The 17,372-nt window shown below is 36.8% G+C and overlaps 2 protein-coding genes across 5 annotated transcripts in view; one reads left to right on the top strand and one right to left on the bottom strand.

Annotated features, from left to right (window-relative positions):
- The first annotated feature begins 406 nt into the window (after nucleotides 1-406).
- Nucleotides 407-6,347, top strand: Tspyl4 (TSPY like 4). Its single transcript, XM_046426414.2, has one exon. The coding sequence runs from the start codon at nucleotides 2,497-2,499 to the stop codon at nucleotides 3,730-3,732; it is 1,236 nt and encodes a 411-aa protein (XP_046282370.1). The 5' UTR covers nucleotides 407-2,496; the 3' UTR covers nucleotides 3,733-6,347.
- Nucleotides 6,348-7,913: 1,566 nt separating this feature from the next.
- The window catches only part of Nt5dc1 (5'-nucleotidase domain containing 1), a 121,775-nt gene continuing 112,316 nt past the window's right edge, over nucleotides 7,914-17,372 (bottom strand). For 3 of the 4 annotated variants that reach the window (XM_046426412.2, XM_046426413.2, XM_058573255.1), the window contains 2 exons: nucleotides 14,156-14,324; nucleotides 7,914-9,597 (listed from right to left, as the gene is read on the bottom strand). In XM_046426412.2, the coding sequence (XP_046282368.1) occupies nucleotides 9,497-9,597; nucleotides 14,156-14,324 (270 nt within the window). In that variant the 3' untranslated portion in view covers nucleotides 7,914-9,496. Of the gene's footprint in view, nucleotides 9,598-14,155; nucleotides 14,325-17,372 lie in introns of those variants that run through there. The other variant, XR_006847731.2, reaches the window with a different exon arrangement.

Here is a 17,372-nt window from a genome sequence, read left to right as displayed (position 1 = left end):
TTAAGAGAAACAGCACTTCAGGGAGAGAAAAATAATTGCTTTCTGTTGAGTGAATCTTGTTCGTATTTTTTAAAGTAAGATAACTTATTTGTTGGCAGTCAGCAAAGAGGTTAATCTGGACTCACTGTCCTTGAATAGGGTGACTAGGGATAAAACAAACAAAAAAACCTGACAATCTGTTTCTCTGTATTGTCTGCCTTCTATCACTACCTCATTCTTAGTTGAATCAGTTCTACACTACTCCCTCACTAAAAGTCTTAGAATACATGCTGTTTTTCTTTAAATTCTTTTCCTCTAGATTCTGAGTCCTCATTTGAATATGATCATTCTGGGTTGCTCAAGAAGAAATTTCTGTTGCAAAGAGCTGTCATTGTTTGTCTAATATGAATTTAAGAAAGATCTTAAGTTTCCCTTTGGTCTTACCTTTTCTAAAGATTAAACCAGTGTTCTCACATTCAAACAAACTAATAGACAATAGTGGTACCAAATGAATTCTCAGCTGACTTGGATAGATAATAACTAACTTTTCTTACTTTTTTTTTAACCACAGACAGCTAATTTTATTATCTCTATTTTGCTGGTGGGGAAAATAAGCAAGGTGAGGGTGCCATTCAGTTCTTAAACTCTGAAGAAAGCAATTAATTTGAATACCTAAAAGACTGCACATATTTTATCCAGTTAAAACGGAAGCAAAGAAAGCAAACCAAAACAACAAAAATGCAGAGTAGAGGAATTAATCATGCAGAAATGCTAAATCAAGACCTATGTCATTTTTTTGAAAGAGAAAAAAAGTTTCATTTTTATTATTCTAAGGTGATTGGGAAAGAAAAATACAACATTAAGATATTATCTATGAGGAATAACACAGAGATTCAAAAAGGCCTTTTCAAAAGTGGAACAAGACAAGGATGTCCTCTTTCACCATATAGTTCTTGCAACTCTAGCCAGAGTGATTAGACAGATGAAAGGAATTAAAGGGATACGGATAGGAAAAAAAAACACTATTACTATCTGCTGACAGCATGATTCTATACCAAGAGGATCCAAAAAATTCAACCAGAAAAATTCTAGAACTAAAAAATGAATTCAGCAAAGTAGAAGGATATAAAATCAACACCCATAAATCAAAGGCATTTCTGTACATCAGTGACAAGAAAGAGAAACTAGGAAAACCACCCTATTTACAATAGCCTCAAAAAAGAAAGAAAGAAAGAAAGAAATACTTGGGAATCAACGAAAGAGGTGAAAGACCTCTACAATGAAAACTACAGAACACAAAAGAAAGAAAGAAAATCTTAGAAGATGGAAAGATTTCCCTTGTTCTTGGATAGGCAGAATTAATATTGTCAAAATGACTATACTGTGAAAAGCACTATACAGATTTAATGCAATCCCAATCAAAATCCCAATGACATTCCTCATAGAAATAGAAAAAGCAATCATGAAATTCATCTGGAAAAATAAGAGACCTAGAATAGCCAAAGCCATCCTTAGCAAGAAGAGTGAAGCAGGTGGTATCCCTATACCAGACCTTAACTTTTCTTACTTTTTAAACAAATATTTTAAAAAGACAGTAGATTAGGTGCCTGCAAATAGCTGACAGTTGCTTCTGTGCTGCAGTGAATTACAACAGTCAATTTGGGCAGATACATGTGGGCTTCATGCCCACAGGCATTATGAAGCAGAAATGACTTTGAGATTATAACCTGGAGAAAAGCATAATACACATCATTTTAGAAGTTAAAATCCACTGACATAGTATTTCTAATTTGTGCAAGTCCTGTGTATAGTCACCTCTAAGTAAGGGGGAAAAAATACTTTGCTACTCCTATTAAGAGGAAGTACTGTCCATTAGTTTCATTGACATTGGCCAAACTATAAAAACTATAAAATCCGAAATGAAGTAATCCTTTACGATGTCTTTTTAGGATGAAAGATGTCTCCCTTTTAGCTGCTTCTAGTTTTAAAAAATCACAGCCTAGCAACATTTCCCTTCTCTTTAAAAATCAAAATCTGTTCATCTCAATTCTTTACTAATAGCCACGAATTTGTACCTTAAAGGAAGGCCTATGATTTGATGAATCCCCTTTCCTAATCACTCCCTATGAGTCTGAATACACAGTAACTAACCGTTCTTACGTTTTAATAAATACTTGAAGGTAGGTTCCTTAGAAATTCATTCAGAGACCTAGATGACCATATCAACAAAATTCGTACATGCTTGAGTTTGGTTTGCATCCATTTACGTACGTCAAATTTCTTTTCCAGACTGATTAAATTCATAACGTTTTGTAACAAGCAGACAAAGGAATATGTTTGATTGATAAGCATAATCATCCGGGCAGTGAGTTCTCGCGTGATGGTTAATGACGTCACCGGTTGCCATGGCAGCACCCGCCCCAAGGAAAAGGGGTGGTGCTAAGGAGCTGACTGCGGCGGAGCGCAGCTTCTGCAGAGGACAAGGAACGCCCTTTTGCAGGTCTGACTTCCACCACAATGAGCGGCCAGGAGGTGGGCGACAAGCTCTCTCTCGCCGAAACCGCCTCTCCGGACCAGGCCCCAGGAGATCTGCCCCTAAATCAGTGCGAGGGGCTCCGCGAGGAAGCCGAGGCGGCACAGGAGATGGCGGACACAGGTGAGGGCAATTTGGAGGCCACTGCGGAGGGAGGTGCACCCCGGGATTCCGTGGACTGTAGCCCCGCACTCTGCGTCCGAGTTGCCGGGAGCCTCAGCCTTGCAGCCACCGGAGGGGGAGTCGATGATGCTGTGCCTCCTTCGAAGGGCTCTGAAGCAGCCTCGGTCTCTGTCGGAGCCGACAAGAGCCAGAAAAATGGCTGTCAGCTTGGAGAGCCGCATAGCCCTGCGGGGCAGAAGGCTCTGGAAGGCTGTGGCGCAGGGGCCTGGGGGTCTCAGGTGAAACCTGGGGCGAAAGCCAAGGAAGTGACGATTAAGAAGTGCGCCATCGCGGCAGCAGCAGAAAAAGAGGGAGTAGCAGAGGCGGTGATGGAGGAAAAGAAGGTGGTGCAGAAGGAAAAAAAGGCAGCTGGTGGAGGGAAAGAAGAGGCCCGGCCTAGGGCCCCGAAAATCAATAATTGCATGGACTCGCTGGAGGCCATCGATCAAGAGCTGTCAAACGTAAATGCCCAGGCCGACAGGGCCTTCCTCCAGCTGGAGCGCAAATTTGGCCGAATGAGAAGGCTCCATATGCAGCGCAGGAGTTTCATTATCCAAAATATTCCAGGTTTCTGGGTCACCGCCTTTCGGAACCACCCTCAGCTGTCACCTATGATCAGTGGTCAAGACGAAGATATAATGAGGTACATGATCAATTTGGAGGTGGAGGAACTTAAACACCCCAGGGCAGGTTGCAAATTCAAGTTCATCTTTCAGAGCAACCCATACTTCCGAAATGAGGGGCTAGTCAAGGAGTATGAGCGCAGATCCTCCGGCCGAGTGGTGTCTCTTTCCACTCCAATCCGCTGGCACCGAGGTCAAGACCCCCAGGCCCATATCCACAGGAACCGGGAAGGGAACACCATCCCGAGTTTCTTCAACTGGTTCTCAGACCACAGCCTTCTAGAATTTGATAGAATTGCTGAGATTATCAAAGGGGAATTGTGGTCCAATCCCCTACAATACTACCTGATGGGAGAAGGTCCCCGAAGAGGAATTCGAGGTCCACCACGACAGCCTGTGGAGAGCCCCAGGTCTTTCAGGTTCCAGTCTGGCTAATTTCTGCCCTCGAGAAGCTCCTGCACAAGTCTCCTTACCATCGTCTATTCTTGGCCAGCAGCATGCAGCCTTCTTTCTGCTTTTTCAGTGTACTGAATTAGTTTGTCCTTCAGTTCTAAGGTTTCAACAGTCAATTTCAAGATGGCCCCTTACATACCTATGCTATTCTTCTTCTGGCCCTTCAAGCTGTTCTGCATTGTGTGAACATATTCCATGTGCATGGCCTTCTACTGCTTCTATGCTACACTAGTGATGTTGTAGATACGTACTGCCTTCTTTGCATGGCTTGGGTCCTGTCTGTGACTATGGTCTTCTCCCAGGTCTTTTAGTCGTTCTCTACCACAAGGAAGCTTGACACTTCTTTACAAATAACTAAGTACACTTTATGCTTGTTGTGCTTCTAATATCCATGTACTATGTGTTCTTGAGTTTCACCCCTGCAAGATGAAACTGAAATCCCAACTCAGCCATCAACCCAAACTGGACATTCTGGGCTACCACTTACTCGATGCCAGCTGCTTTCTGGGCCTTCTCCGTCTAGTCTTCTGGTGGAACAAGCAGGTGGCTCATGGGTAACTGCTAGACACAAATGAAGTAGCCCAACAAGAATGGGTTTTTTGTACTTTTGGTTATTGTGCATCGCAATCGGCTACTGGTGAGTATGAAGGCCTGTGCTGTAGCCCACCAACACTACTTCCTCCCTGCTGGTGGAGCTCTGCACAGGCCACCACTGCCTCGACAGAACTATCTATGGACCTAAGCCCCTAAACAACACACAGGAACCCCCATATCTACTGTGATTACCCATAAACCCAATTACTTGTAAGGCAAGTTGAGTAGTGATAATGCAGTGCCCAAAGCAAGGTGGAATGGTCCCTTTTAGTAGCCTTTCAGGGCCCTAGCCAACAAACCACCCTTAATACAGGTGATTTTGTTTGGCTACCCCTCTTTCCCCCTTCCATACCTCCTCTGGACATGATGGAGTTGCCAGGGTGAGGGCACTAATAGATTTTTCTGGAATGTGGGTCTTATTATGCCTCTCATTCTTCCCCTATCTTTTTCTCCTCCTTCCTTCTCTGGAGCAGTTACTGCTGAGAGACAGAAAACAAACTGGCAAAGTAGGTTTTTGGCTGTTTCCAGAAAGAGATTTGTAAATTAGACTTCAGATCTCTGCCCTTATTTCTTCACCCCACTTTTAGCAAGGTCACATAGGGACCTGTAGGGTAACTGCTTATTTGGGCATTGTGTTCTCTAATCGTGGTATCCCCACCCTTTTTCTCCTATCCTGCCTAATTCTGTGAATTTCTTGAGCTTTAATTTGAGAAGCTGGAAGGAGAAAAGGGCCTCAGTGATGTGTTGAAGGCAGACCCTGTACAACTAGAATTTGCTTTACTTCACTTTTCTAAAGATGACAATTTTGGGGGACTTGGACTGTTTAAGAAATGATTTGAAAATAGCATTTTGTGAGTCACTCTGCCTTTACTGCTGTGATATTCCATAGGCTCCATTCTACAGCCTGGTCCTCTGGGTCCTTACTTCTTAGTTTCAGCATTTCTTTCCCTGCTTTGTCCTTCCAAATGAGGGAGTAGGCTGCAGTCTGCATTGTGGGAATAAGGTGGAGTCTGCGTTTCCAGGACAAGTTCCAGCACAGTGATGCTGTAGGGCTGTCTCAGTTGTGGGGGTATATGGTGCTGGTGAAGACCATTGGCCTTCACCCTTTTCCTTTGTTTTGAAGTCCTTTCCCTAAGCTCCTGAGGGCTAAGGAGTCTGACACAATCAGTGGAGAGGGTGCTGCAGGCTGGGAAACTTAACTAAAGGCCCAGAAGCAGAAATAAGCCTGATGTATAGTGAGTTTCTCAAGGCCCACAGTAAAGATCCCTGCAGGATCAGGGGTGGAAGGCGAGGCCTGAGGCAGTTCCTAGGGTAGAGGTGAGAGAATCAAAGCATTTGGGGTTTAATTAGGATGCTTGGAGAAGGGCTTTCCTCCAATTTTTCCTAACTCCTTAAATTCACCAATAGATTTTTGTAAACAAAAATACAAGTCTGGGTGTTTTCTCTCTATTATTTTAGGAGTAACCTTTATATATGTGGGAGATTAATGGTATATGTTCCTTATCTCACTGTGTTGAATAACATCCTATTAATTCCTTTCTCCATTTCAGCCTATTGGCAAAATTGATGTTTACAGGCCTGCTTTTTTGCTTGTAATTGAGGACATGTGCAAAAATATCAAAATTTGTGTCCTGTGCAGTATGAAGACGTCTGTGAATATTCATTAATAGATTAGCTTGTTATGGTCTTTCTTCTATATAGTTCTATTCTTAGACATATAATTTGAATAATGTGATCGTTGAAGAATCTGAAGATTTTGAAGATTGTTGCTGTCTTGTGAAAGTAATCTCAAAAAAGCATAACTGTTGTCTTACTTGATATTTCTTGCCCTAATAATAATGTACTTGACCTTATGTTCCTAACCAGTATAACTACTAGCAGAACTGCTGTCAAACTAAATAAGGATTATTAGTACTTTTGTCTTCTCTGTGCTTGAAAGAAAAGTAAAATGTCACTGTTATATTTCTTGTTGTCATCAAAAAATAAAAATAAATAAAAAGTTGTGTGTTGTCTAGTTTAATAAAAGGTTGGGAAACCATTAAAGTTATCAAATGGTCACAGGGAAATTATGAAGTGTGTCACTAACTTCTCACAGGGCAATATGGCTTAAGCAGATGAAAATAATAATACTTCTTTGACGACCAGAGGATGAGACAATCTCTTAACTGGTTTGGAGGTCTACAGAAGGAATAAGACGACGACGATGTTAAGAAATGGAACTGGGCTTCTAGAGTTAACCAAACTGGTAAGTGAAACCTATATGATGCCTGAGTCTAATTTAATGACTAGTTATAATAAACTAAACAGCAACCACATTAATCTGTAACAAATGAGTGGCACCAGCCTGTAGAAGAATGACACTATTGGTAAAGCTAAAGCTGATAATCAACCAAGGGCAAGAAAAATGACATTTTCTGATTATGTCCAGCACAGGAATGGAAAAGATGGTTGAATTCGCAAAAGAAATCTAGCTCTCTTAAAACCTCCAGGCCTAGAAAAAATTACACCTCAGCAAGTGGAACTTAAGTTTAAGAACTGAATCAAGAAGCAGCAACCCAGGCTGGGGTTGTGGCTCAGTGGTAGAGAGCTTGTGTAGCACATGTGAGGCACTGGGTTCGATCCTCAGCACCACATAAATAAACAAAAGTTCTAAAAATTAAAAAAAAAAAAAAAAAAGGCAGCAAACACTGATTATATATTTAATTAAGTTCTAACTCAAATTTTGGGCCGTTTATGTCAACTTTTTGCTTATATGCCTAAGTATACCTGGTTATTAATTTTCACAGACCTTGCAGCATCCATAACCCTCCCTGTTACACAGGATGCAGAAGTACTTATTCTCTAAACCTTTACGAACCAGTGGCTGGACAGCACACTATATCAGTACTAGTAACTGAAGTGTGATATCTGCTTTCATGTGTTTCTCAATATATTTCAGTCATATTTAGGATATTCTTTTTGACATACCACACACTGTATGAAAAAAATTTAAGTGCTACTCACAAAATCCAAAGTCATTAATTCTTCCAAAACTACATTAAGCTCCTTGGGAATTACACCAAGGAGGGCGTAGTTAACATAAATGTGGTAAACAAGGATGGTACATAATAGTTTTCCACTGGAAACAATATGTTCAGTGATAAAAACCAATGTAGGTGCTTCCATTGCCACCCAAAACTGCACCGATTGTATTGGGACAAATTTCCTTCCTTATTTCATATAATTTTATTAAAGGATAAAAAACTTTTCCAATATTCTTTTTACTTTTTTATGGTGTCACTTTTGGATGATATTTACTCTTCATACTCAATTAGAAACACTGGCACTTTTTATAACAATGCAGGAAAAATGTAAAAAGCCTAATACAGTCTAACAAACATCCATTAGAGTCATCACTGACATGCTAAAAAAGGTAGAAGGAAACTTAGAAGGCCCAGTCCCTGCCACTCCTCAGTGGCCAGGAAAGTACAGTTAATTTTTTAGGGGGTGGGGGCTCTCATTTTTCTTATTAATAGCAGTTCATAAGCATTTAAAGATGTATTCTTTGCCATTTACAGAATAAACATGCATAAGGAAAAATACTTTATTAAAAAATCAGATCTCTATAGCATACACGAGTTAGCATCTTCATTTAGCCCTAAGCTTGATTGTATATGCACATTGTAATATTTCAATGACATTCTGGATAACAATTTCAAATACATCACCATATACTTATTGGTAGATATCAAACAAAGCTACTGACTTTGAGGGGAAAAAAAAAAAAGTTTCTTACCCTGAGATAATCATTCCCACAGTGTATTTGAGATTTCTCAAATATTTACAAATTTTAACAAAATATCTCTTCACTGCATGTGTCCATGCTAAGTTCTCTGCTATAATACAAGTAAAATAATATTAATGACCAGTATTGTTTTCTGGTCCTGTCCATGATGAATAGTGAAATTATAGCATAAAAAGTAGTTAGGAATTTACTATAAACATTATCTGGCTCCAAATGTCTTATAACAAATAGCTACTAATATGACTAAGCACAACATATCCTGGATTGTAATAAACCTATAAACCCCTTAAAATAGTGTTTCTCAACATTTTCTTCATCACCCTCCCTCTCAAAGAAAAAAACTACATTTACCTAATAAGAAAATTCAATGCCAAGGAATAAAAATGAATTTTCTTGGTATTTTTGAATTTAAAAGGCCAGAATCTACTGTTACTGAAGATTGTTTTGTACCCTAGAATCAATTTTTAATCCTATTGAGAAACATGTCTTAAAGTTATTGATAATGAATTAAACAGTCCTTAATATTAATATTAATTCCTAATAGGGGGAAACAGTGGGTAACAATGAAGGTTGGGATTGGCTTCTAGTACCATCTCTGTCCCATGATGGTTGTGTGATATCAGAAGAAATCATGTATGTATTTTCTTATTTTGGAAAAAAACAGGAATACTATCAAACCTAATAGTTTGGGAAAATCATTTAATGTCACTGGGCTCAATGTTCTTGGCTCTAAATTGAAGGAATTGGTATAGACTGGTTATTTGCAGTTCTGTTGTACTTACTAATAAAGACATTATAAACGATATCAATGCTCAGCTATTTACCCAGACAAATTAAACTAAACTCTGGAGTAAATGGTCATTGGTTCTCAAACTAGTGTCAATCAAAATCACCTGAAAGGCTTGTTAAGAAAACACACTGGTGGGCCTACCTCCCACAGTTTCTGATTCAGTAGGTTTGGGGATAGGGCCTTCAAATTGGAATAATCAAGTTCTAGGTGATGCTGCTATGCATCCCTGGACACACACTTGAGAACCACCAGACTAGGCATATGTATAAACTGTGTGGGTCTCCCCAGCTGAATTATAATTTCAAAGCTATTGGTATAGAAAATACTAATAATGTTCTTTTTAGTTCTAGGATACTGGGATTTTAATATTCCAAGAGTTGTTAAGCATCAAAATGATTTATATAAAAAGCAGATCTATGGACAAATATCAATTTCTTGGTCAATTTTCATTAAAAATTTGTTCATATAAAGCATTTTACAGTATTTCTTTGAAAATTAATATTTTTTACAGTACATTTGCTGCATATGTGGTTCTTCATTTTTTAGTAGAGATAATTTATCTTGTTGTCCATATCTCATCATTCAATAAGACCATTGGTATAATTGACCAATGGATAGTAGCCAGCTGTTTTTGAACTGTTTGAAGAGAATCTTGTAAATTTGTAGTCCAGAGGTAATTCTAAGAGGGAGAAAAAACAAAAAACAATTTGATTATTCTGCAGGTCTCTAACCACCTTTCAAAAATACAAATAAATAAAAAAGAGATATTCAGTTTTATTTTTTAGAGTTTCATAATTTTAATGTTTCTTTTACCATGTGGACAGGTGTCACCAGGATGAGTGTGAATGTCTTTCCTTAATACTTAAGTCAAATCACATTTAGCCATACTGCAAATCATTCTCAGAGCTCTAATAACTAGTGAGTTCAGTTTTAGTACTCTACACAATAAATAGGTATGCTCATCTGAATTTAAAAAAAGAATTAAATCTCCCTGGTCCTATTCAGCAAATCTCATAAATGGTAAATGTGAACTAATAATCTTCACAGCCTCAGGGAATACTAAGAGGGTTACTAAGATTAATCTTTGAATGTTCAGCAAAATAAGAATTCTAATATACATAATATGGTAACTTTCTGTATGTGATAAGCATTGCACATACACAGGACCTGGAGGGGAATTAAGATAGATACCATATAATATATGCTTGATTTTAGAAAATATGATATCCTCATCTATGTCTCAAAAATTTAAAACAATCCTCAGATACTACCCCTACCCCCCAACTTCTCAAAGGGACCATTAAAAAGAAATATTTCAAGTGAAGCATAACAGCATATATCACATTATGATACTCATTCCACACCCAAATATATGACAGTAGCCCAGTGCAGTAGCATACGCCTATAATCCCAGAGGCTCAGGAAGCTGAGGCAGGAGGATTGTGAGTTCAAAGCCACCCGTAGCAACTTAGCGAGGCCCTAAGCAACTTAGTGAGACCCTGCCTCTAAATTAAACATTAAAAGGGCTGTGAATGTGGCTCAGTGGTGAAGTGTGCCTGGGTTCAACCCCCACTACCAAGGGAAAAAATATATATATATTGTCATGTGTGTGTGTGTGTGTGTGTATATATATATATATATATATATATATATATATATATATATATTTATAACAATAATCCTTATTTCACAAATTTTACAAGTAGAACCAAAGTACTAAATATTTTGAAATTATACTTTTAGATGCCACTGAAAACCATCAAAACTCAGTCAATCTATGAAATGAAAACTAGTGCTAGAGAATAAGAAGAAACACTGCCTTCCTGATGTTAAAGAGAGCTAGGATTACTACAAACAGAAAAATATTAGACATTAGTAAATGTCATAGGTCCTCCCTATTCTGTTTGCCAGAGGAGTTTTGTTTGTCTGGTGGTGCTGAAGATTGAACTCGGGGCCTTGTACATGCTAGGCAAGTGTTGTTATCACTGGGCTACATCTCCAGCCCTAGCTGGAATACATTTTTAACCAGGCATTTAAAATTGCATCGAGTGGTAGGCAGTGGTGCAGGCCTGTAATCCCAGCAGCTTGGGAGGTTGAGGCAAAAGGATCACAAGTTTGATCTAACTAGTGAGTTCAATTTTAGTACTCTACACAATAAATAGAAATGCTTATCTGAATGAGCAACTTATTGAAGTCCTAAGCAACTTACCGAAACCCTGTCTCAAACAAACAAACAAACAAAAAAACAAATAAAAAAAACCAAATAAAAAAGGAAGGGCTGGGTAAAGCACCCCTGGGTTAAATCCCTGGTTCAAAATAAAATATAATAAAACAACTAAAATTTAAAAATAAATTAATTAATTAAAAAAATAAATGAAATTGCATTGAAAAGTAAATTCATGAATCTGTTTCTAAAATTGTACTCTGAGGTTCTGAATTTCTAATAAGCTACCAAATGACACAGGCTAAGAGCTGAGCCAACCATCTCTTTTTTCCCCTTTTTATATAGTTCTAAAGTATAAGAAATATACTTTCTTTCCCAGGAATTTTGTGCCATCAAGTGTTGGTTGCCTCTTTACCTCTCCACTGACTTTACTCTGATATTTATATTTTGTCCAGCTTTTCTAGTTGTATTATCCCAAGTGAGAAATAGAAGTCTAAGTAATTTCTGAACTTCAGATTCTTAAGTTGTAGATGATAATACCAGACTTCATTTCTTCTCTCACATTATGAATGTGAAAGTATAACAATATACTTACCTGAATTACTGGTAGAATTATGATAGGTTAAAAATGATTACCTTATAAACCAATCACCACTGTAACATATCTGGCTAAGTACAAAATTTTTATAACAGTTATAAAAATGGCTTCTGGGTATTTAAATTTGAATGAGATAACCAAGTCTAAAGATATCAGCTTTTTTTCTTTTTTTTATACTGGGGATTGAACTAGGGGCACTCAACCACTGAACCATATCCCTAGCCTTATTTTTGTATTTTATTTAGAGACAGGGTCTCACTGAGTTGCTTAGTGCCTCCCTGTTGCTGAGGCTGGCTTTAAACCCATGATCCTCCTGCCTCCTGAGCCACTGGGATTGTAGGTGTGTACCACTGCGCTGGGCCTAAAGATACCAGTTTTTACAGGGGGAAATAAAAAGAGGAGTAAGAGGTTTATTTTTCACCTATCTCATTCAAAACAGAGAACTTTATTGTCTCCTGGTACAGAAATGTTTGTTATTATGAAGAACTCAGGGAACGGAATATAGCCAAACTGTGTCAGATAACTATTTTGTTAAAACAAGTATTCCTAGACTAGGAATTCATTAGACTATGGATTCTCCAAGAAGAAAACATTTGTGTCCCTTACAGGGAAGTCACGGTTGGGTGCTATTTTTTTTTTTTTATATTGAGTTTTGAAAGCAGACAAAGAATCAAATTCTTGCTCACCACAACAGTATTCTGTTAAAACTCTGTACTAAGTATACTGTAATTATCAAGTATATTATCCAAACTTAGGTAACAATTAAATGAAGCAAATGTTCTTCCACAGTAAATTCAATATTAAATAACAGAGACAGAACAACTCTTGGGACTTTTTAAAAAAGAGACTGGCAGGATAACATTTATATAAATACTCTAACATGTTTAAAGCCATTCTAGCCATCTTTTTTAGTTGGAGGCAAATTATGCAGTAATATCGAGTGACACTAAATCTGTTTCTGCAATAATATGAAGTTTTGAGATATAACTTCTTCACAAAAATGTGATCACAGAAAAAAAATGTGAACTTTGATGAATTCTTTGTTTTTTGAGAATTGTCTTGAGCATCAAAGTAAACAACTGAATATGACATAACCTCACGCATCCTTTCCCTAAAAAAGGGAGGGGGGCACTGGTTTACCTTTGACTATTGCCATGTCCTAACGTCCTACTTATTAATATTTCTTCCTAAAAAAAGGTGGACAGAAGACAAAGGCCCTCCTCAAAGTTATACAGTCCATTTCTTTAACAGATTTTTTTTTTATAAAAGGGAGAATTATATTTAGGTTATCAAAAAAAATTCTTTAAAAAACAATGAGAAGATATTATTTAAAAGATGAGGATATACTGACATATTGAATACATATAATGACAGAAGATGGATCTTTAGAAAGTCCTATGTATTATGTATCATCATAATCCCACCAATAATTCAGGTAAGTATCTTGTTACACTTTCTTTCATACTCATCCTGTGAGGGAGAAAACACAGTTTGATATTATCAACTGCAATTAAAGAATCTGAAATTCAAAAATTAAGTTCTTAGACTTCCATTTTTCATTTGGGCTAAAACAAGTAGAAAAGCTGGACAAAATATAAACAGCAGAATAAAGTCAGTGGAGAGCTGAAGGCTCAACTTTTCATTTCTCTGGTTGTACACGATGTAGCGGCGTACCATATGTGCAGTCATACATGTACCTAGGGTAATGATGGCCATCTCATTTCACCATCTTTTCTGTCCCCAAGCCCCCTCCTTCCCTCCTCACCACTTTGCCCAATCAAAGTTCCTCCATAGAATTTCCATCTTTTTATAGTTTTAACATCTTTACCAAATTTCTCAATCCTTTCTTTTCTGTATTTGACCAAAGTACACATGGTTATTTCTGTTACTGTGGTCCCCTAACCTTGTGTACTTGGATATTTTTCATTAAGTGTTGAACATTATATGGACTGTTGGTAGAAATAATTTGAGTCCTAGAATAATACTATCTTTTTCAAAAGAGAATCTACATTTGTTTCTACCAGGTTATCAAGGGCATTAACTAATCTGTCATTTTGATATTCAGCTGATTTGAAGCTGAGCTTTAAGTCCCTTTGAAAATGGAAACTACTTCTGTATTCATCCTTATTCTAAGATAAAACCTACCAGGGTTTCAACACAGATTAAGGGAGTTCACCAGGCCCACTCTTCCTAGACCTCCTAAGGATGCTGTTGTGGTAATTCCTACATTTAATCTATTCCTGAAAGCTGACTTAAAAAGAAAAAATAAGTCCAATTTTTATGTAGTTGGCTGTAGCAGAAGGGCTGGTCCTAATTACCCAGGCTACTATATTTAAAAGATGTTTCCCAAGAAAAATAAATCAACATTGTGGGAAGATTTCCTTTTTTTAAAGGACAAGAATCCTGGTAGTTATTGTCATCACTATCCAATAACAGGTAAAGATTACCTGTTTCAAAAGGTATTTTCCCCCTTACCTGCTATTGCTTCAATACTTGGAATTGCAATAGTGCTGTAAGTATTGATTCTCTTAGAAGACCATGTATAAACCAAGGAGTCCTCTGAATTTTCCCGTTGTGAAACTGAATCAATAAAAAAGGAGCCCCATTTTTTAGAAAAGGTATTTAGAAGTTTTGTCTTTGGTACCTGAAAGAAGAGAATGGAATAATAAATGTGATTAGTAATGAAAACTATGGTAAATTAATCACATAGTTTTGTTTTTAAGCAAATTGAGAAAAAAAAATCCTGTAGGAATTATAAACAGGCTTTGGGTATGCATTACATTTTTGGAAAGAAATAGTACTTACTATAAAGCATCCTTTATCTCAAACTAGAATGATCTTTTTAAATAATTAGTTGATTATAGTATTAAACCTACCCCAAACAGAGCAATCTAGAAAGAATGTTTTCTCTACAATTAAAATAAATCTTTAATTATTATTGTTGTATCTAAAGGATAGTTAAAAATTTTCCTTTTTTTGGTTGGGGGTACCCAGGATTGAACTCAGGGGCACTCGACCACTGAGCCACATCCCCAGTCCTATTTTGTGTTTTATTTAGAGACAGGATCTGAGTTGCTTAGTGCCTCACTGTTGCTGAGGCTGGCTTTGAACTCCCGATCCTGCCTCAGTCTCCAGAGCCTCTGGGATTATAGGCATACACCACTGTGCTTGACTTAGTTAAAACATTTCTAATTTTTAAATTTGGTGTTTATTTTTTTAAAGGGGGATGAGGATAGAATTATTATTTACTGCTTCCAATGTACGTATAACATGAAACCAATAACTGAATAAAAAGTTTCAAGGTACTATCTTTTTTAAAAAAAGTATAGGGGATACTCAGTAATAAATTTTCTGTTTTTTTCTAGGGCTGACCATAGTCCTTTATCATAGAATTTCCAAAGGGTGATGGCCATATCCAGGTATAATTCTAAATAGTATTTATTTCTAACTTAAAAGCCAAAAAGCTATTCACCAAAATAAAGAATAAAAATTATTTTCATTTTAGTACAGAGTCATCAAACATAATGGAGTGCAACTTCAGAGAATAATACTGGTCTGTTATATTTTTCTAAATTAGCTCACAGTAATGTCTCAGATTATATTATTGTATCAGTAAATCAATGTAAAAATAGAAACTCAGTTTTATCTGTCCGATAGCTTTACATTGGTATCTCACCATTGTTTCAATTGTACATTAGGCATTACTAGTGAGCATGTTTGTCTCCTCTTATATACAAACTTTTCCCCTCAGTCAACAGCCTGATATCTTTTGTCCTATTTCACACTGAGTATCTGATTTTAGCCCATTGTCAAACCCCTTAGATATCAACCCATTGTTAGTTTTATCAGGTTGGATCATATTAAGGTGTAGTATTCACCTGTTTTAACATATAAAAATAGCAATTTCATAAGGTTCAATCTAAATAGATATTGCAAGACTCTTTCCCTTGAATTAGGTCCAAAGATCAACCGTATCCCAGGTGTCTTGAAGAGAACTATTTAATACTGATGCAAAGTCATCAGTTTTTCTACTTATTATTGTCCTTTGAGTTATAATTTGAAAAAAAAATATTTCCTACAATGAGGATGAAAAAAAATACTTTCAAAATTTTCTTCAATCAAGTTTTATAAATATATTTTTTATGTTCAGGTCTATAATTCCTTCAGAATTTATTTTTATATATAGGATGTAAAAGGAGATCATCTTATCTTTTTCCATATAATGAAACCACTTACTTAATCCTACTCTCTGAATTGTTCAACCTTTTCTGCTAATGGACAATGTTCTGCCATACCCACATTTATATGGGCCCGTGTCTTTTTTTATTCCTTCTATTCACTGAAATTTTTATATACAGGTTACATATTCCTTATCTGAAATGCATGGGATAAGAAGCATTTCAAATTTGGGAATATTGGCATAGACTTTACTGGTTAAGCATCCCACGTCTGAAAATCCAAAATTTTTTTAGTGTTATATTGGCATCAAAAAGTTTCAGATCTTTGGAACATTTCAGATATTTTGGATTAGAGATGCTTTCCCATTATGGTTTCAGTACGAGTTTTACCCCCAAAATGCTCATGTATGAGATAATGCAGGAAAATTTAGACATGAAATGACTAGGTTATATGAGGTTTAACCTAATTGTGCATGAATCCCCTGACAGGGATTAACTTGGTGACAACTATGGAGGCAGGTGGGGTATGGCTGGAGGAGGTGGTCATTGGGGTGGGCAGTGTGCCTTTGGGGTTTATATTTTGTTCTCAGTATGCTGAGCTCTCTCTCTGCTTTCTTAGCTGCTTTCCTCCACCACACTCTTCTGCCATGATGTTCCACCTCACTTTGGGCTCTGAGGAATGGAGTTGGCAGTCTATGGAGTAAGACCTCTGAACCATCAGTCCCAAAATAAACTTTTGATTATTTTTGTCAGGTCTTTTGGTTCACAGTGAAAACATTGTCTAAAAAAATGTTCCATACTCTGTTTCCAGTACTAGATAAAAAACAAAACAAAACAAAACAAAAAAACACAACAATCTGGTTTTCTACTATGGTTAGCATCTGATGGAGTAAAATTCAAATCTTTTATTTATTTTTTTCAAAGTTGTCTGAGCCATTTATGGGTTTTAAGTTTTCTAAATGCAAAATCAGTTTGTGAAGATCCATTTAAAATCCTCCTGGGATTTTGTAAAACATTAGATTGACTTTATAAATAAATGTGAGGAAAACAGTCATCTATAAAAATCATGCTTTTGCAAATATGTCTTTCCATTTATTTAGAACTGTATTCAAAATTTTTTTAAAATATTTTTTTTTAGTTGTAGATGGATGCAATATATTATTTATTTTTATGTGGTGCTGAGGATCAAACCCAGTGCCCCACATGTGTGAGGCAGGTGCTCTACCACTGAACTACAGCCCTAGCCCTTATATTCAGAATTTTTAATAGGCTTAAAATTTACATCACTAAGGTCTTATATATTTATTAGGTTAATTCCTAGACAGTGATTTATTTTTGTTGCTATTGTAAATAATCTGTTTCTTACCACATTTTGTTAAGTGATTCCTGCTGGTAAAGAATATGGCTGTTAGTTTTTGAATGCCAATTTGGATCTAGCATTCTGACCAAACTCACTCATTCGTTTTAATAGTTTGTTGATTTCTTCTATGCTAAGGATCACACAACCCTAAAAA

The sequence above is a fragment of the Marmota monax genome, unplaced genomic scaffold (genome assembly GCF_021218885.2).
Source record: "Marmota monax isolate L192 unplaced genomic scaffold, Marmota_monax_Labrador192_F-V1.1 WCK01_AAM20220418_F8-fsc00174, whole genome shotgun sequence".
Classification (NCBI taxonomy): Eukaryota; Metazoa; Chordata; class Mammalia; order Rodentia; family Sciuridae; genus Marmota; species Marmota monax.
The sequence above is the reverse complement of the archived record's forward strand: the minus strand, read 5'-3'. Positions and strand labels throughout refer to the sequence as shown.

Bases quoted from the DNA above. Each gene is read 5' to 3' on its own strand.
- Tspyl4 (XM_046426414.2), top strand. From the start codon at position 2,497: ATGAGCGGCCAGGAGGTGGGCGACAAGCTCTCTCTCGCCGAAACCGCC.